This window comes from Emydura macquarii, unplaced genomic scaffold, assembly GCF_026122565.2.
Source record: "Emydura macquarii macquarii isolate MOO-44397 ecotype Brisbane River unplaced genomic scaffold, CSIRO-AGI_Emac_v2 contig_2863, whole genome shotgun sequence".
NCBI lineage: Eukaryota > Metazoa > Chordata > Testudines > Chelidae > Emydura > Emydura macquarii.
In genome coordinates, this window is record NW_027133000.1 from 2834218 (window position 1) to 2860013 (window position 25796).

The 25796-nt window shown below is 42.9% G+C and overlaps 1 protein-coding gene across 1 annotated transcript; it reads left to right on the forward strand.

Moving 5' to 3' along the window:
• Nucleotides 1-1044: 1044 nt before the first annotated feature.
• CYP2U1 (cytochrome P450 family 2 subfamily U member 1) lies at nt 1045-20267 on the forward strand. The gene is made up of 5 exons (XM_067568234.1): nt 1045-1568; nt 10015-10650; nt 17109-17270; nt 19163-19330; nt 19870-20267. The coding sequence occupies exons 1-5, from the start codon at nt 1115-1117 to the stop codon at nt 20046-20048; spliced, it is 1599 nt and encodes a 532-aa protein (XP_067424335.1). The 5' UTR covers nt 1045-1114; the 3' UTR covers nt 20049-20267.
• The last annotated feature ends 5529 nt before the right edge of the window (nt 20268-25796 follow it).

Consider the following 25796-nt stretch of genomic DNA (forward strand, 5'->3'; position numbering starts at 1 on the left):
TTCCTTATTTATTTATTATAGTTCCTCATAGCCTCTGTCTTTGAACATTGTCATCACAGGCGGCCCACCAGAGCTCCAGGCTGAGTCAGCAAAGTACTTAAATGCTTTGATAATAGGGATGGACTGAGGTACATGCTTAAGTTTGCGGTGCTTAAATTTTTCCTTTGAAAGGGATTAAACCAAAACAAACTAAGGCCTCTTTACTTCTGAATAAGAGTATCCACACATGGGGTTGATGCACTTTAACTAATACACTTTAAATTTGTGCCTTTAGTTCAGTGGTTTTTAACCTGTGGTCCATCATCCCTGGGGGGGCAATAGACTATGCCTAAGATTTCCAAAAGGGTCTGCATTACCATTTGAAATTTTGTAGCAGTCCACAAGTGAAAAAAAGGTTGAAAACTGCTGCTTTAGTTAATCTGCTTTAATGTTCATGAGTGACCCTAAGCACAGGTCTTCTGAGACTGTTAGGTTGGTTTTAATTATTAGCACATTCAGGTGCTATGGGGGAGGATGGGGCCAAGAGGAACATGGTATTTACTACTGTCCCTGTTTATAAACAGTCCCTTTTCCAACTATCTAGGAGTCGCTGAATCGATTACGCAGGGGCCAAACTCCTTCTCCCCCCTCATCCTGCCACCACCAGGGCAAGAACTGCAAAGCACCGTTTATCTGAGGGGGAAACCCCCCCCATAAATCAACCACAGCCTTGCACTGTTTTTCTTCTCTAATGATTTGCTCTCCTCCCCCACCCCTGCTCTCTGTGCGGAGGCGGGGTTGGGGTTGCTGCGGGGCACTGTCTCTGCGCGGGGGAGCAGGACTGAGCATAAGGCAAGTGTTGGGATCAGGACAGACGGAAGCCTCCCCTCCCCCCCCCCCCAAAACCTGCGGGCTGGTGACGTCACGCGGACGCTCCCCGAGTCTGGCCCAACGCACAGAGCTCCGCCCCAAGCCGGAGGCCGCCAATCCCAGGAGGCGGGGCGGGGCGGGCGGGGCGCTGCCTGGCTCCGGCTCTGTTGTGCTGTTTCACAGACGGCAGCGCCCCCGCCCAGGGCCGGGGGGAAGGAGAATGGAGCGGCGGCGCGTGGCTCTTTGACTTGGTGCCCGGGGCGGGATGGCTGGCGTGGGGACGGCGGCGTGGCCCTGGCCGCCCCTGGTCCAGCTGCTGCGGGAGCCCGTCTGCTGTGCGCTGCTGGCGGCCGCCGGGCTCTCGCTGGCGCTTTGCTGGCTGCGGAGCCGCCCCCGCCCGCCCCACAGGCTCCCGCCTGGCCCCAGACCCTGGCCGCTGGTGGGCAACTTCGGCTTCGCGCTGCTGCCCGGCCCGCTGCGGAAGAAGTGGCTGCCGGGCGTGCGGGCCGGGCAGGGGGGCTCCCGGCCGCTCTCCCCGCACCTGGTCCTGACCGGCCTGGCCAAGGTCTACGGCAGCGTCTTCAGCCTCTTCGTGGGCAGCCGCCCCATGATCGTGCTCAGCAACTTCGAGGCGGTGCGGGAGGCGCTGGTCAGCCAGGCCGAGGTGTTCAGCGACCGGCCCAGCGTCCCCATCGTGGCCATGCTCACCAAGAAGAAGGGTGAGCGCAGGGGCAGCCGAGCCCCCCGGCCCGGCCCGGCTAAGGCCCTGCCCGGGCGCCAGCCGACGGGGCTGCAGACCCCGGAGACGGGGTGTCTTCCCCTGCGCTGCCCCGGAGGCTCTGCAGGAGGGAAAGGGGAGCGGGTGGCTCCCTTCGAGGTGCAGCGTCTTGGGGGCGGGAATGACAGGAACGGGGCAAAGCCCGTCTCTCCGTCCTCCAAACAGCAAAGCTCCTAGCTCTGGCCCCTAAACGGGGTGGCCTGCTAGGCACCTACCTACAGTCCCTTATACTCACAGTAATAAAGGCTCGGGGAAGAGACTGGCCTTCATTTCCTGGCCCCAATCGTTTGACATAGGTCAGATTATTAAAGAAAACATGGCAGAAGTCAATATCCACTGATGGTGGTGGTGGCTGTTACGCCCCTTCCCTCATGAGTGCAGGTACAAACAAGCTATGCTACAAAACGTCCCTGGGGTTGGGGTGTGTCCCGAAGAATTGACTTGCTCACCTTTCCTAAAAGTGTTTAGGCCCTGTGTGCAGGGAGGAAGGATGGCATAGCTGGGGTCTTGTCTACACTCAAAAGTTGAGTCACCCCAGCTACGTCACTGGGGTGTGTAAAATCAGTGTTCCTGAGTGGCGTAGTTTAGCCCATCTAAGGCTGCAGTGTGGATGGCACTAGGTTGATGGAAAAAATCCTTTTTTCAACCTAGCAACTGCCTTTTGGGGAGGTGGATTAACTAAGCCAACCGGAGAACCCTTCCCATTTCTGCAGTGAGTGTTTACAGCGAAGCACCACAGTGATGCAGCAGCGTTTCAACTGTAGACAAGCACTATGTCACTGGATAGGTCACTGGTCACTGGACCAAGACTCTCTCTCTTTATTCCCCATCTCTAAAATGGGGAGAACAGTATTTCTGTATATAATGAGGGAGGTATTACAGTAAATTAATTACCTTTTGCAAGATGCTTAGGTACAATAGTGATGGGACGGGAGCTACATAGGTAAAAGATGGATAGGAATTGGTTACGTTTAGGCCTGGTCTACACTGGAAAATTGGGTCGGTTTAACATACTTTGGTCAGGTATGAAAAATCCACGCCCCTGGGCAGTGTAGTTAAACCAACCTAAGTACCCATGTAGACAGAGCTAGGTCTCCAGTAGCCTCTCAGGGAGATGGATTATCTACACCAATGGGAGAATCCCTTCTGTTGGCATAAGTAGTGTCTGCACTGAAGCTCTATGGTGGCATGGCTGCCGCAGTGCCTAAACTGCTAAGGCCATCTTTGATGGGACCTATATGCTCATATACAACTCTGTACTGAACTTGGCAAGTGAAGCAGCTGCTGCCTCCGTAGTTGTCTTTGCCAATCACCCGCCCCCCCATATAAAAGATGCAGCCATCTGCTCAGGCTTACACAAAATTTATGTAGCCTTCTGGCCTCTGGTTAGGTGAAGTATGAGCACCCCTGCTTTACAGGAAGATGTAAAATCGCCATAAAGCACTTAACTATTCAGTACTATGATACTTAACCATAGCTGGTGATCAGCTTATGCCCTAAAGGATAAGGTTTGATAAGCTTGGTCATTTTATCCCCCGTTAAAGTAAAGGGGATGTCTTGTTTATGTGCAGGGATTTAAAGGGTTAGTGTCTCTCATGTGATGCCTTACTGGTGTAGTAGCATCATGAGAAGAAGTTTCAAATAGTTTGGTGAGAAGCTTAGATAATGGCACGTCTCCAGTTTAGGCAGACAAAAGTAATACTGTTTATACGTGGGCTCCTTTAGAATCTAGCTGATAGATGGAGCTGTCTGTCCAGCATACTCATGGGTTAGTGTTGCTGGAGATATTTAAGTCCAGCTGTGCATTCAGTGCTTGATAGCTGGCATGCCTCACAGGTGAAAGAAGGTGTTTCCAATCAGCCACTGAAGGATTGATTGTAGCAACTGTCAAAAAATGGCATGTGAAATGTTTCTATAGAAAGTTCATGTTGCTTTGAGGGTTTCTTTACATAAAAACTTGAGGACCTTTCTTGAGTCAGGTATAAATATCTTAGTGATGATATCTGTATGTATGGATGTGATGATATCTGTATGTATGGATGTTTGTCTCCATTTTTGAAGGGGTGAGAGGCACACGGGAGGTTTGCTAATGGGTTCTGTATCTTTTGAAACAGACCTTTTTGTTTGCCTGACAGTGTTTTCAGGGATTGATAAATACATTGGGCAAGTGTCCAAGACTTGATATATTTAGTTTTAGACCCGTGCCAGAATATCACTATAATGCTGAGGAGCCAATGACATCTAATCTGTCACATGTTCATCATGCTGGTATGTGAGTACTGTGCAACAATTACATTAAATAAGTGGTTTCCTGACCGTACGGTCTGTCTCCTTCTATTAGTGGGTGTTGGAATTTTTAGGCTTTGGCACATCTTACTTTTGGAAAATCTAGGTCATAGAGGGGGAATTTTGTATTTCGTCCTGACTGTGGCATGTTCTGAGATCAATCCAGAGCATGGAGTTTCATGTCTGAGGGCTGGCTTCTGAGAGCTCTTCCCCTCGTGAATTTCAGCCATTGTTTTTAATAACTGTCATGGGTGTGTAGTGGTTCTTGATCTTTGAGATAGCCCAAGCCTGGCCCATTGAGAGCTTAAAGGTTAAGATCAGGAGTTTGGATTTGATGTGTATCTCATGGGGAGCCAGTGAAATGTGCAGAGTCCCAAGGTGACGTGGTTGTGTGGGTGAGAAGGTAGGATGCTTCATTTTTAACCAGCTGTTGCTTTTATCAGACTTTTTAAGTTCTGATGCCTTGTGAACCAGGGCTTGAAAAATTCACTGGACTCCTGGTAGCCAGATGTGAAAGGCTGGGGCAAGGACATGACCAGTAAAGGCTAGTGGGGTAGCATCTCTTCTCTTCTCTGGATCTCCTAGTTGCTGTATATACTTGGGCAGGAGAACTATCAATTGTCCCTCCCATGGAAAATCTTGTCTGCTGTTAGGATGGAGAATGTCTGTTGCTCTCCCAACTTCTGTTTGTTAGGGTCCTCTCATGAATAACTTCAGAGCTTGCCTCTGCTGCTGTCTGTAGCCTTCTTGAGCAGCAGTGGCAGATATGAAAATGAAGTGATCTTTGACCATTTTACTGCAACCTACCAAGTTCGGAAGAGCAGTTATGAAAGAGACTGGTCCTGTTAGCCTACATGTACCCTACAGTTGTGTCTGCACTAACATTTTTCTTCAAGCTTTCCACCAGTAAACTGCCCCAGCTCAGCTCCATCTGTGGCAGCAATGTTGGGAGCATTAATGTAGATGGGCAGCTTCTGGCAATCTTTGTTATAATCACCGCATCATCCAGACCTGCTCTGAGCAGTGTTAGACAAGGTGGAGATAAAAGCATCAGCAGCAAGTCCATCCTAGCACTCTCATCATTGCTGTTGCTACTGAAGCTGCACCAGTGACCCTACAATGATGAGAGCTGAAGAGAAATGCTAGCGTAAACAAGGCCTACAAGACCTGTTTATTTTTTGTCAGCAAGATCTGATGAGGTCTGTGTTGTCCTCTGCAGCTTTTCTGCTACAAACCAAGTCTGGACCATAGCTCTTCATTGCTACCATAACCTGTAATTGAATAGGATAGTTGGTATATTTTGGGAAAATCTGGGCAGGTAGCCCATAATAAATGCTTTTATAGGACACAGAGTGCCCTGGGGACATGCATAGAGAGGAGCATCAGTACCACATGCAGGAGTGCATCCTGGGATATCTTTTCTGTGGTCACCAAAGTAACCACTTATTAACTATTTACAGCGCACACATGCATTTTAAATATAATCATATCAACATGCATTTAAATTCCTGATGTGGAGAGGAGGGGAGTTGTAGTACAGGCATGGTCTTAATTTCACTCAATACGACAACATACTTTTTTTTTTTTTTTTTTTTTTAAAAGAGCCTATCTTTTTAGATGAATGCAACTGCTGTATTTGTCCTATTTACATTACAAGAAAGAGTTGTATTTGTTTGTGAAATAAAAATGTATGATGCAAATTGCCTGGAAAGTAAAAGTGTGTGCATGTGTTTGTATGCACACTTTTTATTGTAATGCAGATTCCCCATAGACAAATATCACAAAAAAGTAATAATTCTTCTGCATCTCTTTTTACTGATAACTTTATCTGAGATTAATTATTACCTGAAACCATAAACAAGTTAATCAAGTTTATCATTTGGTCTAAACCTGCGGTTCTCAATCTTTTTTTCCCGAGTACCACTCGGGGAAAAAAAAAGTGGGGGGGGACGACTTTCGGCGGCGGCGGAGTTACATGGGGGGAACAATGCCCTCCGCCGTCTGCCCCTTTTCGGCAGCAGGGTTTCGCGGGGGTGAGTGAGGGGGACTTTTGGCGGCGGCGGGTGGGGGGGAGTTTCGGCGGCGGTGGGGTTTCACGGCGGCGGGGGAGGGGGGGGAGTTTCGGCGGCGGATTCGGCGGCGCGGTACGGCTCGCGTACCACCCAGCCTTCTTCGAAGTACCACCGGTTGAGAACCGCTGGTCTAAACACTTCTTGTAGTGACTAATACAACTCCATTTCTGAATTTAAGCCAGAAGTCATGTTGACATAATTTAAAGTACATAGATTTGTGTTTTATGGGACGTGAGCAGACATCGTATCAGTATTTGAAATTCTGACCCCCGACAGAACAAAGATTTTGATAGATATTCTTAGCCTGCAATGGTGCCTTTAGTCTCTGTACTCCAGATAAATCAAGGCTATTTAAGATCGCGAGCCTGCAGTCTGGCCCACGTGGCAGGCCTCTCTTGAAGCCAGTGGTGTTCCACAAATGGAGCCTAAGTGTACCTGTCTGGCTAGCACCTACATTAACTTGTGTGAAAAACCTTTTTATATATATATATATATATATATATTCTCTGTTTATTGTTTCAATTTTTCACCTAATCATCTTGTCAGCATAAACTACAAAGGGTGGGTGGGCTTTTGTCCCATTCTCTGCAGCTGTATGGTATATAAAGAAGACCTAAAAGATTTTTTCCCCTCCCAGGTGGTTATATTCTCCTTTCAGCCACCAATATAGAAGTACTGGCAACATCAGCTATGGTCTTCCATGTTGTAATAGTTGTTGGAAGATATCTTGGATATCTAAGATAGATGCTGGGAGATCTCCGATCCTGTAGCTGAACAGTTGTGTGGGAGAGTTTCTTATAAGTGTTAGGCCTTGCCTGTAGACATGGGGTTATATGGTTTTTTCTTTTTTTGCAAAAAACCAGAACCTTTCACTGCTATAGGTCCAGCAGTGGTAACTATAGTGTGAGCTCTTGCATAATGAACACAGAAGCCTAATAAGATTGTTTAATTCTTATTGCTGTGTGTAATTTTATGGTTCATGTGCAGAGCTAGTGCTGTTTCCCCTACCTGCTTTTTTCAATGATCTTCTGTTAACCCATCGAAATGTCCTATTACTCCTCTTTATTGTTATCTGGCACCCAGCCAATGGTTTCAGGTTTCTTCTCTGATCTCTGTTGTGGCTGTAACCTAGTGCTTCTCCTTTTTAATGTTTCTAAATTTCTGTTAGTTTCTGCCTATAATAAGCTAGTTGTCAGTGCTCCCAAATGACCTGGGATTTCCATGCTTTTGATGATCTCATATGCCAGTCTTCTCCATGAAACTGTCTGAAGAAACTTCTAACATGAAATTGGGACTGTCTTAGTTCACCAGCTCAACTTTTAATGCACAAATTGAAGGAGTTTTCTCCCTTAAAGATGATGAGACTGTCTTCTCCTGTGGATGATATTCATGTCCTGAAACTATTCTTCCCCCTTTTGGAGTCAGGAAAAGGTTGTGATGAATTGTGGTTTGGTTTTGTTGCAGTACTTACTTTAGGGCAAGGTAAAAATGTTCTGTGTCACTGGAATGATGAATAGGTTCTTGGCCAATTTCAGTATCAGATGTGCCTTAATTTTTCACCTGTCCCAGTTGTTGATACTGCTGCTATGTAGAAGCACTGCCCTGGAGTGGATAATCTGGCAAGATAAAAAAACCAACCAGAAACAAAAAGTGTTCTGTACAGAAAATGGATTGCTAAGGAGCTGTCCTTCAAAGCTTATTTAAATGGAGACAAAATGAGGTTCAGTTGAATACGTCTTCATTCAGTTTGTATAATACAGTGGCTTTTTCGTTATTAAGGACTAATCATAATACTTACATTATGCAAGACCTTTTGAACTAAACAATGTGTTCAGATTTTTCAGCCTAGTATGGTCACTTTTAATAGCTAATTCAATCAGAAAAACTAGTCTTAAAGACTACATAAAGACTTTATTTTGTATTAAACCTACTCATATCTCTTAGATTGTCCTGGCCCTGAATAGTTTACATTCTACATATACTACCTTTTGTACATTATTATATCCACTCTTTTTTTAAAATATTTTTTCTAAATTTCTTAGTGTTGTAACTCAATAGTCAAAACTCTTAACATGAAAATAAGTCTTTTTAATCAAACTGTGGATGCCTATCTAGAATCAAGAAGGTATACTTTTCTGTTACCAATTTCTAATGGCCACTAAGTTTCTCTCTTGTTATGTGTCTGCCCCGTGCCATAGGTTAGATTAGCTGCCTTTCCCAACTCAATTAATTTGAAAATAAAAGACCTTTGAAACTCAACAGTAAGAGAGACGTGGTTGTCGCGTAGTTTTTGTAAATAAGCTGTTTTTTCTAAGAAAACATAATGTGAGTTCACCGTTAAGTAGCACTGAAATATTGGTTCTTGCTTGCTCTGGTGGCTTAAAATACTTTTCCAGGTTAACCAAATCCATCTAAAGCTGATCAGAGTAAGTCACTGTAACTGGTTGGGTTTTTTGTTTTGTTTTATATAGCACTATATAACGTGCCTGTTGTCAAATCCAACAAGATGTTTCTATTTGCATGTAAATTAATATTTATAGTTGACTCCAAAGAAGCCCATGAACAAAAAAGTTTAAAATATTGAATCTGGGGTATGCTTCATAATAGGAAAACTTGTGACTAATAAAGTTTTGAAAACTTCCTAGTGATGCAAATCCAAGGGTATTTTTACTCAGAGGTTTTAAATATATAATCACCTTCCCACTCCGTTTGTTTGTGCCTTTTATATCCTGTTGCCTAATAATTGTTTCATACAAATGTAGGGGTCAACTTAAATGTTCTCATTTATGGGAGTTGCATGCACACAGACAGTCCTGGGAGGGGCATGTATCATGGAGAGAGTCTCCCTGTAATGTCAGAGTGCAGAACAAATTGTGTTTGAATTAGGGCTGTCAAGCGATCAAAAAAATTAATCACGATTAATCGCAATTTTAATCGCACCGTTAAAACAATAATAGAACACTGTTCTTTTAAATATTTTTAGATGTTTTCTATATTTTCAAATATATTGATGTCTATTACAACACCGAATACAAAGTGTACAATGCTCACTTTATATTATTATTTTTTATTACAAATATTTGCACCGTAAAAAAGATAAACAAAAGAAATAATATTTCAGTTCACCTCATACAAGTACTGTAGTGCAATCTCTTCATCACAAAAGTACTTACTTTATCAAGAAGCTCACAAATGTAGAATTATTATTACATAACTCCCTTCAGCTGAGTGAGCCCTTGTTTGCAAGGAAGGGTGGATTTTACCTCAGGGACTCGGAATGCGGCAAGGGAGGAGAAGCTGGTGCAGGGAAGCTGAGCTCACCAGGCCCCTGTTCTCTAACTTTTTGTGGTGGTGATCCAATTTGAACTTTAAAAAAAATTGTGATCCCACTAGAAAAAAATAGGACCCCCTATCTCCAGCCCTCCACAGGTCACAGGTGGGGAGTTCAGCTCCTCTCACTGCCTCCGGGGCTGTGGGCTGGGGTTTCAGCCTCCCTCCCTGCCCAGAGGTATGTGATTAATGTGTTTATTTTTTTAACGCATTAATTTTGTTTTCAGTTAATCACAGGCGGTGATTAATTGACAGCCCTAGTTTGAATATTTGGTTACCTCCATCTTGCTCATGGGATTTGTGCGTGAGGATCCTTTTTTTCTCCTGTTAATTTGTTTAAGGGTCACTGCTAATGTATTTCCAAACTTTGACATTCCTGTGAAATTATTACGATAAGCAATAATACTTCTATAGTGCCGTCCAGCTGAGGACCTCAAAGCGCATTACAAACATTAAGCTTGTTGAGATAGCTATTATATCCAATTTATGGATTGGAAAACTGAGGTACAGAGTTGCCAGCGCCACGTAAGAAGTCTTTGAGAGAGCTGGAATAGTCATCTTTCTCTGGCTCCAAGTTCTGTGCCTTTTAAAAGCTCCTGATCTGGTTGTGAGGTGTGGCTATTTTGTTTTTGTTTTGTTTTTAAATGTGTCACTTTGAGAATACAGCTGCTTAATTTGGGATTCACCACTTTCTTTCAGGTGTTGTTTTTGCACCATATGGTCCAGTATGGAGACAACAGAGGAAGTTTTCTCACTCAACTCTTCGTCATTTTGGATTAGGAAAGCATAGCCTGGAACCCAAAATCATAGAGGAACTGAAGTATGTGAAGGAGAAAATACTTAGACATGGAAAGGATCCATTTAACCCATCTTCTATTATCAGCAACTCTGTATCCAATGTTATCTGTTCCATGGCCTTTGGCAGGCGCTTTGACTATGAAGATGTTGAGTTTAAGACCATGCTAAGGCTCATGTCACGTGCGCTAGAAATAAGTGTAAACAGCCATGTACTTCTGGTCAACATCTGTCCTTGGCTGTATTATCTTCCCTTTGGCCCTTTCAGAGAGCTGAGACAAATTGAGTTTGATATCACAGCTTTTCTAAAGAAAATAATAGCACAGCACAGAGACACCCTCAATAGAGAAAATCCCAGGGACTTCATCGATATGTATCTCCTCCAAGTGGAAGAAGAGAAAAAAAGCAACAGTGAGAGCAGCTTTAATGAAGACTACCTGTTTTTTATCATTGGTGATCTCTTCATCGCAGGCACTGACACCACTACCAATACACTGCTCTGGTGTCTGCTCTATATGTCTCTCCACCCAGAAATACAAGGTAAATTAGACTTTTCTAACAGTTTATTCTATACTGGACTGAAAGACTTGTTGTTTTTATATAATGCTGTCTTTCATCAGGAAGAAAGCAGGTATGTAACCCAAAATTGTGTTAATCTGAAATTAAAGTTATAAATAGGTATCAGTAACTTAAAGGGTACCTCAATAGCCTAGTTTTATTATAATATATATTTATAAATAAATAAAATAAACCACATCCAAGACACGCCTTCCTCCCCACAACCATCGGAGAGTGTGGAAATGAGAAACATACTACTTTAAAGTACCCCAAATGGCATTAACGCTGCCTTCTGTATCCCTGCCATCCTGTACATTTGCCACCTAAGTTTTCTGGATACATATCTAAAGCAAGTATTGCAGCTATTTGACATGTCATACTTGGATACACTGATGTTTTTGCCAGGAAGCTTGGTGGCCAAGGGCATCCCTAACCTTAGCAATTTTGGTATTTTGACTGTGGGAACAGATACTTTTAAACCACCACCGCCATGGCTTATGTTGCAAAACACAAGTAGCTAAGCTTCATGTGTAAACAGATTTTAAGAAATTTTCATCTGATGGGAAGCTTAAGTGCTGGAGGGAAAAGGTGAAATGGTAATAAAATTTCCAACAGTTGCTTCCTAGAAATGTGGGATGGGAGCTGCATGTAGGTCTTCTGTGTGTGTAGATAGTATAAGAAGCAAGAGGTTGCTGCTGTCAAGGCAGAGTGAATAGAAGATGAGCCTTGGATATTTGATGTGGGTGGGGATTACAGGATATAACTGTGTGCATATCAAATATGGTACAGTTCAGTGGCTGGCTCCTTACTGCACACTATAGCTATGGAGGGCTTCAGAGTGACAGCAAGGGTAAAATAAAAATGCTAAAAAAGTATATGCCCCTAAAGTTTGAACTAAAGAAGACTCTTCTTTAGCTGTATAAATTTTATAACCTAGGACATACAGTTAAGCAGTTTTGGCTCTCTTCACTAGAGAACAGTGGTGCACACTGAAGCCCGTGTATTATAGTCTCTTGTAAAAACACTAGAAATGGTATGCTTCGCTGTTATCTCGTGATGCTCAATGGAGAGTCAAGGACAGAATTAAGGTTGTTTGGAATATGCTGACTGCATTTCCACACTCCCCATTGCGTCTGGTTAAGTGTAACTGCCTTGGAATTTCCAGGCTTTCAGATACCTGTAGTTGAAAGTCCCCCTCCCCATTCACATTACTGCCATTCCCCAGGTGAGTGCTATATATTTGCAATGTAACTATAGTTTAATATAGCATTATCTTTCTGCTTGGAAATTTCTCCTGTTCTAGGGCAACATTGTCTTTTTTGAGTAACTCAGGAAGCCCAACTGGTCTTTAAGCACTGATTCCTTTTGGGTCACCCTTTCCAATTCAAGCCTTTGGTTTAAAGCAATTAGCAAATGCAGTCTACTACTACTACTGCTAGTAGTAGAAATACCCAGTTTTCATCTAATATTGTTCATTTTTTATAGTAATAACATATGATCAGCTCACTGCTCCTGATAACTTTTGGAAAAAAAACAGTTGGTAGCATGATATGAATAATGAAACACCAGTGTTCTCTGATGTATTCAGCACTATAGTTGCCTTCATCAGAGTAGACCTACTGCAGGATTTTTCATTAGAAATGTCTGTCTCCAAGGTCTTACAGCTTCTAAGTTAATGGTTTAAACATTGTACTATGCCAGCATTTCCCTGAGGAAGGAATTGCTCTAAACCAGCCCCCAGCTGAATGGGGGCGTATGCTCTGGCCTGGTATCAGTCCATCTGGTGAACCTTTTGTCACCGAATTTAAACTTAAATTACTTAGTTGTTATCAAATGTACTAGACATAGGTTTCAAACACTAGACACTATGTGGCATGGCTGTAGTAAGTATTGCCTACAACATTTCTGTCAATGCCTCGTAATCTAGAGTAATCTCTTTTAGAAGGTCAAGATAATAGTTTATTGTCCAAACTCCATCCTAAATATTCAGGCACAGATTGTACAATAGGACAGCAATTCAGCATTTTGCAGATAAATGAGTTCACTCAGTGCAAATTTAAAGCACCATTTTATTACGTCTTCAGATTGGAACAGGATCTTCCATTTAACCTGAATCCCTTTGCACTTTATCTTGTCAAAAACAGCATATGACCCGTGGGTGAACTTTTTTTCACAAAACAGTCACTCTATATCTGACCTCTCAGTCCTTGTCCTCAAAAGAAACCTGCATAACACCTTCAGAAGATGAGCCTGGGAGCTTAAATTCCTACCTCTGCTAGACACTAAAACTGATGTTCTTAATAAGCCATAAATCCAATGTCTTTATTACAACAATTTGTAACCCACCTACCCCCCTGTTTGTCTTATGAATGCAGGGGTATTAATGGGCCACTTCACCTTGAATGGTCCCTTTGAATGTGTTACTACTTATGCTAAACAATTTGTACACTTTATATTTAACTGTGGCACTCTGAGGCCTGCACTACACTACAAAGTTAGGTTGATGTAAGCTGCCTTGTGTTGACCTAGTTGTGCATGTGCTTACATTTAAATTTGACTCCCACCAGTGTAAGTGCCCCATTATGGCAATGCAGTAATATCACTTCCCTGAGCGGCATTGACCCATGTAGACTCTGCGTTACCTGTGTCGACCTTAACAGTCCTTTAGCAGCTGTCCTACAATGCCCTATAGTGTCTGCTCTGGTTACAATTCTAAACTCCACTCCACTGTCTAGTCACAGAGACTAGAAACCCCCAACCTACACACACGTTCTTAAAATGCCTTTTCCTGATCAACCAGCTTGGAAGTTGATGAGCACAGCTAGCAATTCTCCAAACTGACTATGCCAGCTACGTGCTCCATACATGCTCTACCCTGGAGTAAACAGACGATATTGAGTCTCTTGGGCCAGTTGGGAGAAAAGGCTACGCAGGCACAGCTACAGGCCAGCTGTAGAAATGTGGACATCTGTGAGCAGATTGCCCTGGGAATGCACGAGAAGGGGTACAATGGGTCAGCAGCAGAGCCTCATGAAATTTAAGGATGTGCATCGGGTTTGTTAGAAGGTCAGGGAGGCCAATGGTCAATCTGATGCCAAGCTGCAGGCCTGCCATTTTTTACAAAGAGCTGCATGCCAGCCTTGGCAGAGACCCCACCGCCACCCCGCAGAGCACAGTGGATACCTCTGGGGAGCCTGAGCTGCAGGTCCTTTTCGTGAGCAATGAGGAGGATGGGGGACATATGACACAAGAGTCCAGCTATGCCACAAGCCAGGACCTGTTTGAGACTCCACTGCAGGCTGGTCTGTCCCAGCAGTTGAGCACGGGTGAACCCGATGCAGGGAAAGGAACCTTGGGTACGTGTGTAAATGTATTTGCCATTACAGTGATGTACTGATGGCATCCCCAACTTAACAGGACACAGTTGGAAGAGGCAGAGTTATCTGCTTTTCATTCCCTGTACTGTTATGTCGGATGAGGGGGCATGCAGGGCAATTTGCTTATGTGCACAGAGATGTCCTTTGAATCCACCTGAGAGATCTTGATGATTCTTTCATGGAGGTACTCTGCAAGCCTCTCCCAAAGGCATCTAGGGAGGGCTGCTTTATTTCTTCCTCTGCAGTAGGACCCTTTCCCATGCCAGTCAGTGATAACTTCAGATCATTGCAGTAAAAGGGCTAGTGGCATACGGGCCCGGGCTGCTTTAGGATGCCAGCAGCAGCCGTGTTCTCTGGCCCTTTGTCACCCTCATGAATGAGATCAGCTAAAATCACTGCCACCAATGGCAAATGGTGCCAATACACAGCTGTTGCTGTGAGTGGCACTGTTCAAGCAAGCAGAAGATGATTAATGGCCCTGCACACTTGCATGACAATGGCCCCCACAGTAGATTTTCCAATGTCAAAGTGATTTCTCACTGACCGATAGCAATGTGATCGGCACTTGCTTCTCCACTGTCAGTGCAGCTCTTACTCTGGTGTTCCTGCCTTGGAGGGCTTGGGCGAGCTCAGCTTGCAGATCCAGGAACGTGGCATTGCATATCCGAAAGTTCTGCAGCCACTGCTTATCGTTCCAAGCCTGCATTATGATGCATTCCCACTAGTCAGTGCTAGTTTCTTATGCCCAGAAGCAGCGCTTCACAGAACAGCTGCAGATGGTGGATCTCACCAACAACCTTGAATTATTTCTTGCTATGTCCCACAGCAATCTGCTCTTCACAAAATTATTGTGTTCTCCACTGATTCGGTTCTTTTTGCAGCTTTGCAAATACTGGATGGTTGTGTGCCCTGTGCTTGCAATGCTCATGTCAGTCGTGCAGAGATGTGCAGGCTGCAGGCTTCTGTCAGAGATGGTGGAAATGAGGAGAGGCTGGCAGGTTTGAAAATTATGGAAAGATAACATTTTGGGATGGAGACCACTGTGTGCCGGGAAGTTGACCACTTGCTTCCCAGTCACCCCTGTGTGACTTGTTTCTGCCCCACCATGCATTGCCAAAACTTCCCAAAAGCCAATGTGCTGGAGAGTGGTGAGTTGTGTACTGGGATACCCATTCACGTTGTACCACACTGTGCATTGATACAAGCATTCCTGGTGAGTACGTGCAGTTCTGACAAAAGGATGCAAGCGCACAAGCAATATACTAACTCTGGCAGCTTTATGCTCATGTAACCTGAATTGGCAATTTTGTAGTGTAGATATGGCCTGAGTACCTTCCCCAGACCTGAAAAAGAGCTCTGTGTAGCTCAAAAAGCTTGTCTCTCACCAACACAAGTCAGTCCAATAAAAGATATTATCTCACCCACTTTTGTCTCTCTAATAGAAGTTGGAGGTACTTTTCCTACTTCCGTTAACAGTCAGAGCAATAATAAGAATTAAAAACTTTCTAAAATATCCATTTCATGGGTTGGGGTTTAGAAGATCTTTGTGAGTTTCATGTCTTTTAGTCTCTTTCTCCAGTTACACATGCTAGTAACTTTTCTCTGCTGCTGATTTGCACCATTTGTGTCACTTGTCTCTGAACCCCATCTATTTCTGCGGTTTTGAGATGAGATGAGCAGAACTGAGCATAATGTTGCAAGGGAGTGTGCACCATTAATTTATATAACAGCACTATTCCATTACCAGTGTGATCTGCCATCCCATACTTTATACATCCTAATCTTTTCTCTGATTTCATTTGACCTACCAGGGAGTCTTGCTCCACCACCTCTTGTTCCTGACTCGGAAGCTTCTTCATCTCTTATGAGGAAGTGGTATGGTCAGGCAGTTCACAGAAGTAGCATTTGCTGGGGGCAAATTCTTCCTGTCAAGGAAGAAGCTGGGTTAAAAGGGAGGCAAGGTGGGCAAAAAGAGTTGGTCTCACTATCTGCTGAAAGGGGGAGCTTCACTTTTAGCTCTTCTGGGAGCTAAAGAGGGAGAGGCATTGAGGGGAAGGGGAGAGAAAGAAGAGACACACACGATCAAAATTAAGTGGGCTCCAGTCCTGTCTGAATACCAAGGATGAATATATTTGTCCAGGATCTGGGGGACTTTTAAGTACTACTTTTTTTTTTTTTTTTTAAAATAAGCAAAGTTAATGTAGCAATCCAGACGTGCTATTAGCTGAAAAGACAAGAAGTCTTGCACCTTGCAGTCAAGAGTGCGAACAGCAAAGCACCCAGGCGGTTTTATTACAGTCCCACAAACCGGTGCAGGATCTTACAGACTGCTCCATGGGGATGCAACACTTTGGAAATGTGTGTGCAGACTAGTGAACAACCCTGAGATGGCTCATCCTCAGGATAAAATTATTTTCTGCCCCTTGAAGTGTCTTTTCCATTGAACCACTCTGGACATGTCATGCACCAGGACTCCAGGACTATAATCTATCCATGTGAAAAGCAGCTCTGATATTTTAAACAGGCAAATGGGTAACCCATTGCCATTACTGCAGAGAAGTTTGTTTACTTTGTCCAAAGGGTATAAGACACAATCCCCCTGCCGGTGTAGTTTAGATCCAGTTTATTTTGGATTTTAAAAAGGCTCCTTCTCTGGGCTCAGGGGTTGCTCAGCTCTTCTCCTTGGGGCCTGTAGTTCTCTATTGTGAAAGCTCCTCTCTTTTGGGAGAGCTTCTCTCTGAGCATATTCCTGTAACTGAACCCTGATGGTCTTTTATCAGGCTGACGTACTCATTAGCCAATTAACTGCCTGGATGAGCTCTTTAAAGTAGCTCCTCAGGGGTAGCCTGGGCCCAGCAGCCTCTGAACAGTCATTAGATAACTGCCATGCACTTGGCTGCCTAGAAGTGAAAGTCTCTTGACATGTTACAAGTACCCACAGCTTTTTCTTCCTTTCAGCAGATCCTCAGCTCTACCATGATTAAGTATAATGTAAATCTGAAAGTGTCAGTGCCTTGACTCCTAGTTTTCATCTTTCTCTTTGCTCCTCCCCCCCTTACGTAGAAAAGGTTCATACAGAAATTGAAGTGGTCATCGGGTGTGATAGAGCGCCTTCTCTCACGGACAAGGTTCATATGCCCTTCACAGAGGCAACCATCATGGAGGTACAGAGGATGACTGTGGTCGTTCCTCTTTCTGTTCCCCGAATGGCTTCGGCAACTGCTGGTGAGTGTTTGTAGGGATCTTAAAATAAACATATATTTTATCTTTTTTTACATTTCGTGGCTGAAATGTCTGATGGGACACGGGCTAAGAACTTTATGAAGGTTGAAGTTATTTAGTTACAGATGTCATTTCAGTGTGTAAAATGCCATTTCTTTATACAGAAGGGCTAGGAATGTTCATCCGGGCATCCAAAGTGGTAACTTAAGACGCCCAAGTATTTCATATTTAGAGTCTATTTGCTGATGAGCAGGAATTGCATGAGACTTTGATGATATACCCAGCCATTGGAAACAGACAAGGGGAATCTCATCTTTCACTTTAAACACACCCCCCCCCCCCCACCCAATCTCTAGCTCTTTTCCTGGCACAAAGAGCCTTGAAAACATTAATTTGATGTAAATGGATTGCTCATCTTTTAAGAAATGGGCTCTTGGGCTCCACTTCTACAGAAAGCAATAATCTCACCCTTCCCCAAAGTTCTCTTGCTGCTCCCTATGGCCGAGGGTGTGATAATGGTAGACAGCAATTGGTTAACCTTCATGGGAGGTAGCAAAGAATCACCTTGCAATCCACCCAGAAGCATATCCTAAATTTTTCAACACCTGCTTAACAGCGATGCTAGTTGCTGCAAGAATTCACCCCCAGTGGACCCTCTCGGGGGTGCGCAAGGAGAGTTCCCTACATAGTTCCCTTTACAGCATCCTTTTGCTAGATTCTACAAGAGTTAAGTGGAGGAAGAGAGCTGGTCCAAGCCACTGCTGCTGTGAGTGGGATTCCTTCCTCTCCTTGCCAATGTCTGCCTTCCTCTCAGGATCTTAAGAGCTGACATTGGAAGCTCTGGCCTGGAGCTCTTTGTCCCTTCATCAGATAGGGGACACCTCCAGCAGTTAGATCCTCTCACCTCAAAACCAGAAACCCTGATATCAGAAGGGACGTTGTCCTCACCCAATCAAACACTTTGCAGACGGACTGCAGGACAAATTGCCTGTTGCAATCAGAGTATGTGGGTTGGCCTGCTCGCTTTGATAAAAAGCTGCCAGATAGGGGAGCTACAGTAAATTACTAGGAACTGGAAAGGAGAAGCATGATAGGGCAAGACTTACTAGACTGGAGATTGGGAAGGATTAAGTGTGTGAGGATGGGGAGAGATGATATGAAATTAATGGACATGGGGAGAGGGCAAGATTTTAGAACTGATAGATTTTTGTGGGCAGGGGAGTATTGTTGAAGTGGAACACATTTTGAGGCAGTTCTATGTTCAAAATTCTGGCAGTATAGGCCTGGTCTAGTCTGTGTTTCACTGAAACTTTTTGTGTCAGCTTAATGGTTGCAACAGGAGAGGATCTGAAATGTCTCTGCTATTGTAGATAAAGGTAAATGATCTTAGTAAACGAAAGGGATTGGCATACATCATGCGGTGCATGCATTGCATGCATCACTTGTGAATTCTAGCTTTAGTATCAGCATTAGCTAGTCATGGGAGGGTCATCTTAATGTAAGGGGTTTCTCTGGTGAGGAGAGCATCTTCTATTCCATCCCCATTTGTTGCTGGCATAGTGAGTGAGGCTTTTGAGAAACATAACATGGCTGGGTTTTTCCCACACCATGTTGATCCCTGACTGTTACCATAATTTAGTATCCTTCTGACTGTTCCAAGTTGTGCTGTGGGACTATGCTGGCACATAGCCAGTCCTGAATGAAGGGAGCACAAAGATCAACTTTGCACCCAGACTTCCACCTTCTGTCCTGAGATGCAGTGTGTGCTCCTTGTCCATAGCTGAGCATCTGAGCTGTTGTTTAATTACTGTAGTCCCTCTTCTGTTAAGCATAAAATCTCTCATGTTTGCTCCCAATACCTATCAAATCTCCTTGTCTCTGTTTTTGTTTTGAAGTGCTACAGGGATATACTATTCCTAAAGGCAGTGTGATTGTGCCCAACTTGTGGTCAGTGCACAGAGATCCTAGTATATGGGAGAGACCGGATGACTTCCAGCCAACAAGATTTCTGGATGAAAATGGCCAGCTAATCAAAAGAGAAACCTTCATTCCTTTTGGAATGGGTAAAATATCTAGATACAGTTGGAATGGGCGTTTTTGTTTTTGTTTAAAGTTTGGGGTGAGAGTCACACTTCCAAAAAGTCTTGGGCATTTGCTATTTTCTTATTTCATGATAGAAAATATTCTTCATTGTTGAAAATAAAAGTTGAACTGATTACTTAAGCTTTATACACACACACACTTTAAAAAAAAAAAAAAAAAAAAAAAAAAAGCCTCTTGGAAGTGCCCTGCAAAACACAGGAGTTTAGTTCCTACCAAACCTAGCTGCCTGATTAAATAAGTGCAACCTTCTCCAAGTAGTGTCCCCGGGATGGATCAGGTGATACTGTAAAAGTGGTTTCACAGTCTTAACAATGCTTTCTTTATGGCAATATGTGCTTCTAATGTCAAGCAATAAAACCAAGTAAAGTCCAAAACTTAGAAAGTTCAGATCTGAGTCCTTCTCTATTTGGAACAGATTGTATGGAAATTGTATGGATGTTATTGAATGAGTCAACAGCATAAGGATCAGTAATATTTACCTTTCTAACCTTTTTTTTAGGTAAACGTGTGTGCATGGGAGAGCAGCTGGCAAAAATGGAGCTGTTTTTGATTTTTGTAAATCTCATGCAAAATTTCACCTTTATGTATCCTGAGAATGCTACAAAACCAGCCATGGAAGGAAGATTTGGTCTAACTTTAGCTCCATTTCCATTCAATATAATTGCTTTGAAGAGATAAAGAAACTTCAAAAAGGACTAAATGAAGAGATACTGCACTTAGCAAATACCACTTTATATTTTTATAATTCTAAGGTATGAAAACATATTCAGTAAAAATGATTCCTTGAAAATGAACTAGTAAGTTAAGGTTAACTGCTGAATTCCACAAGTGACTTGTTGAGGGCATGTCAGCCAATTTGATATTCTTTGCCTTTTTATTAAAGATATAATTACCCAACCTGTTGAATGTTAATTTTGGGACAAAGGACTAAGATAATACAAATGCTTTACAAGTATCAAGTGTTATTTTGGTCAGTATGTTTTCAAAGTCTATACACTTGCCAAAAAAAATGAAGGATGTGATCAACTAATACTAGAGGAAGCATTAAATTACATTAAGGGTTCTGTATCTTTGTATAAAGAAACATGTGGACTGAATACTATGTTGCTGAATAATGTTAGAAATGACAAGAGCGATGATATTCAGACTGAGGCTCGCAAGCCGCAAGTGGCTCTTTAATCTGTTCCTGTCATACTGTTTAAATATGAATATATAGTTCTATAGTAGATGAAACCAAGAATTCACACGACTGTGGCTCTTTTGGGTAATGTTGATTGCTAATTTGGCTCCTGAACCACCGAAGTCGGAGTATCACTGGACTAGAGGATGCTTTCTGTAACGAGGGATATGCCTCACTGAGTCCTGGATCAGAACACTCCTGAGTCCTGGGACTTCATGGACATTCAGGTTCGGATTCCAAGGAGAGCCCTATCTCATGCTGTCTATAGGTATGTCCACACAGCCAGTGGAAGCTAGCTTCCAGCCAGGTCGAGAGACTCAGGCTCATGCTACTGTATTAAAAATAGCTACACAGCTATTTTTAGCATGGTAGTATGGACCCAAGTCTGTCGACCTGAGCTCAGAAGCTTGCTGCCACGGGCGGTGTAGACCTACTCTCATAGGCCAAATTAAAGTTCCACACCCAACAAACCTCAAACCGTGAAAGTGAAAAGAGTGCTCAAAATCCAAATCTTCCATCTCAGAGTCTACAATGAGGACTGACCTTGTAATGAGGGACAGTCAAGACCTGTTTTATGAGACTAACTGCATGCAGCACAGCACAAATAGTCAAGCATGCTGTCTTAAAGTACTTGAAGTGCACTGGTGTATAGGAATCAGGGAAACCTAATGCATGGGTCTAAGATCTTTCTTTTCACTATACCCCAAGTGGAATAAGATAAGAATATTGAAAAGAGAACCATCACCAATCACGTGACATTAGAAAAACAGATTTGTCTTGTCCCTCTCAGACACAGGCAGTTTTCAGTGCTGTGTGCTATTTGCTAATGAAGCTTTTACAGAAGCATCTCAATGTGTTGCTGCTCTTCATGAGCTTTCCTTTTTTTTGTTTCGTAAAAGTAATGCTCAAATTAGCTATGCTCAAATGTCCAAGTCTTACACTTATTTGGGGCAGTCAACAGTTAACCTTGAAGTAATTAGTGTTCTCAGAAATTTAAAAAACTTGGTATCAAAAGACATGTTCACATCTATTCTTTTTTAGTAAAGTTTTTTCCCCCGCATCTAGGGATGTTGAATGTATTTGCTACACACACACACACACACACACACACACACACACACACACACACACACACACACACACACACACACACACACACACACACACACACACACACACACACACACACACACACACACACACACACACACACACACACACACACACACACCGAGTGCTGAAGTCTCATTACTGGAATGTGAAATTGAGTGGATGGAAAAGTGGAGTTGACTAATCTATTTTATTTGTCAAAGCTGAGTGAAATGCAAAAAGTAAATATAAATGGTGAAAAGTAAATTAAGCTCTTAAGATTTAAATAATTTGTTTTTTTTATAGCACTCTTAAATTTGTGGTCTTTGCTAATGTCCCTTTTTAAAGCTGCCAACCAGCCTCTTTGTGTTAAAATGAAGCATTTTCATTTGCTTTGCTGGTTAATACAGTGCCACTGTATTGCTGAACGAAAGATCAGGTTGGTGTAATAGCTCACCATGTTTATGTGAGAAAAACTGCTGTTTAAGAGAACCAACCCTTGGCACCTGGCTTTGTAGGTTAGACTGGGTATTAGGAAGAATTGGAAAAAACGTATATACAATATGATTATAGAAGAAGAAATGAACAAACTAATTTAATGAGCTATTTGTAATCTCTCTTTTCAAGCAAGCATTCTAAAACCCTTATAGGATAACAAAGAGTTGAGTTGGGACCAATACTAAGAGTATTATTAATATATTTAATTTTGCCGAAAATTGACTGCTTTGGGGTAATAAACATTTCTTTGTCTTGCTTTCATCTCCTGCAAGACAAAAATCTTAACGTGGTGCTCCCATTACATGTTGTTTATTAACACAACAAATGTCATCAAAAGACTACCAGACATCAATTTGTTGTTCTCCTGGTATGATTTAGCAATGGGACATCTTTGAGTCCTTGTCAGGGACAGCATTGAAGAACTGTAGGACAAGCTATATGTGTGTACCAACTTACTTCTAGAACGTCTGTCATGTGCCAAGCATGACTATCTTTCAAGAGTTCTTAAGGAGAATGACATTTTTTTGAAGAGCAACAATGTCACTCACGCTGTAGATTATGAGCAAATTATAAGATATAAAATTCATGTCTATGAGTTCATTGCGACCATGAACAACACAAAGTACATTAGGCACGGTCTTAAAGATGTCTCAGTCCTTTTCCCACCAAGCTGTGTAACTTGGTGACTTCAATACCCACCACTCACAATGGGATTACAGAAGAAATGATGCAGCTGGTGAGCAACTCATAGACTGGGCCTTGTTTGCAAATATCCATCTTCTTTTTGACCCCTAAAACTATTGACTTTTCACTTGGCCAGATGGAATACTAAACGCAATCTGGACATATGTTTTCTGATTAAAGATAATTGCAGTGTTCCTTTGCAAGCTTCACAAACAGCTCTTAGAAATTTCCTTGCAGCCAACATTGGCACATTATTCTGCATGTTGGCTTTGGAGTTCCACTGATTGAATCAACACCAAAACCATGCAGGAATTTCCACAAAGCAAACTGGGTTGCATATACTGCAGAAGTTGAAGACTGGATACACCATATCAAACCGAACACAGAAAACTGATCGTTTTGTTTACCTTGTTATGAAATACATTCCACACAACTATTGCAAGGTCTATATTTCTTGCTCGCAGCCGGAGATGAAGCACTCTTCAAAGAATATGAGAAGAGTGGGGATCCAGACACCAAAAAAGCAGGAGTAGTCATTGAATTCTGAATGAGACAGTGGAGGGGCTTGACTTCACTCATTTCAGTCACAAAGCCTGGGCATTGCTCTGTAAGCTTGGAGCTGCTGAGTTGGTGAAAAACCGTCAACTGAAAATGACAGCCAATGCTGTTTCCTCACACCACCTCCGTAACTCAAAGATCAAAACTGACAAGCTGTCTAGACAGAAGGTTGAGGAAAGAGCTCTTTCTAAATGTCTGACAAAGTCCTGCCACTTCACTGCTGCCATATGCTGCAGAAGAAATAAACAAGGCCCTCATGGCTGCTCCAAGTGGAAAGGCTGCTGGGAAGGATGGCATTTGATTTCCTTAAGACTGTGTGGTGAAAGGGACAGGTATGGTTGGCAGATATAGTCACTGCCATATACATTAAACAAGGAAGATTCCAAAAGGCTGACATGAGGCAACAGTCATTAGCCTTCTCAAACATGAGAAACCACCAAATCATGCTGCCAGTTATTGCCCAATGTTGCTACTCTCCACATCTCACAAGTTAATGGAAAGAGTTTTACTGGTCCATCTCACCCCTATCTTTGAGGCCATCTTTCCAAAGGAACAGGCCAGTTTCAAACCGGGACAAAGTTACTATGACCAGGTTCTTGCCGTTACTAGTTACATTGAGGTTGGTTGGTTTCCAGAAGAATTTAAAACGCAGACAGAGCTGGTAGATTTGTCCAATGCCTATAACATGGTATGAAGAGATGGGGTATAGCTCAAGGTATCAAGGGTCATCAAATACCATAGCTCTGTGTGAGTCCTCGCCACAATGTTGAGCAACTAAATATTGCATCCCTTTTGAAAGGGCAAATCAGCAAAGCATGCGCCCTTAATGATTTACATCAAGGATCCCTGAGGGCTCCTTCATCATTCAAGATCTGTATTAGTGACTCATTTTACACAATTTCGTGTAAGTTCACTTATGCTGATGATATCGCTCTGTGTGGTACAAGGCAAAAGGCCTCACCGTCGTCAGCAACATCCTGTCCCCCAATTTCCAGATAATGGCAAAATACTTTCAATGCTGGAAGCTCTGCCCCAATGCCTCCTCCAAAAACCTTGATAACTGACTTACTTCTAAACAACAAAACTGCCAAGGAACTGCTTAGTGTGACCTTGAGCGATCAACAAATCTGAAATGAGCCCTATCCAAAGTACTTGGATGCAGCTTTGGACAGAAGCTTGACTTTTAAAACTCATGTGAAGACATGCAAAAAAGGTAAAAGCAAGGACCAGCCTGTTCAAAAACTTGCATACACGACATGGAATGCCAGTGTATGCACACACGTTGAACACTGCCTCTAGCATGCATTCTTAATTGCTGCATATTGCATCTCTGTCTGGATGTGCAGCTTAAAGCTGCAATGAGCATTATAACAAACATGAAAATCAGCACCTGTTCAATGGTTGCTGTGACCTGTCCGTGCCTACGATAGCCACTTGAAAATGCCAAGATCAGGCAGACTGTAAAAAGAGAGCAGATTCTCCCAACACTGGTGGGTGACACTGAAGTCAGACTTCCCAACCAGCCACAAATAGTGCTTCTGATTCCCCACACTGGTTATCAAGAAGCCAAAAAAAAAAAATATCCACAGCCCCCTTTACTGCATTAGTCTCTGGCTCCTAATCAGCCACTAGGTCCAGTAAAGAGATCAGTTATTTAAAACTCTATACTCTTTACCAGAAAGATTTCTCCTGACCCCAAAGGGTCAGCCACGGTACCAGATCAATATAAGCTTAGATTTTACCCAAAATACCACGCTGCCAGGCAATCCTTTAGTAACTAAAACTAAAGGTTTATTATTAAAAGAAAGAAACAAACTATAAGAGAAATGTTAAAGAATTAAAGCAATCAGACACATACAATTGATTTGAAAGTCCATATATATCAGGTTTCTAATAGAATTGTGGAGTTTGCAGACTTGTATAGTCCCTCTGGTATACATCCAGTACCTGGATGGGTCTCAGTCCTTTGTTTCACAGCTTCAGTTCAGTTGTAGATGAGTTTATCCAGAGGTAGACTGAAGATAAAATGGAGGTCGTGCAGCTGCCTTTTATGTCCTTTGGTCTTTGCCATGCTGCTTGTGGAAATTTACAGGAAGAAGATGGAGTCCAGGGTCACATGAGTGACGGGTGACACATCAGGTATATCCCTGGCTTCTCCCCCGGCCCATCGTACCTGTGAGTTTCCTTAATGGGCCATTAAGCAGGCGCTTGTGCTGCAGCCATCCTGTCTGGGGTGTCACCCAGGCACAGCACAATTTGAAATACAGATATATCAGCCACATCTATAATTTCCATTACACATATAACACATGAACATAAACATCATCATCTCACTTAGCACATTATAGGCTTTCTAACAGTACCTGATACGGCATATCTCATATGAATTATTATGATTTTGACATACTGATGTTAAA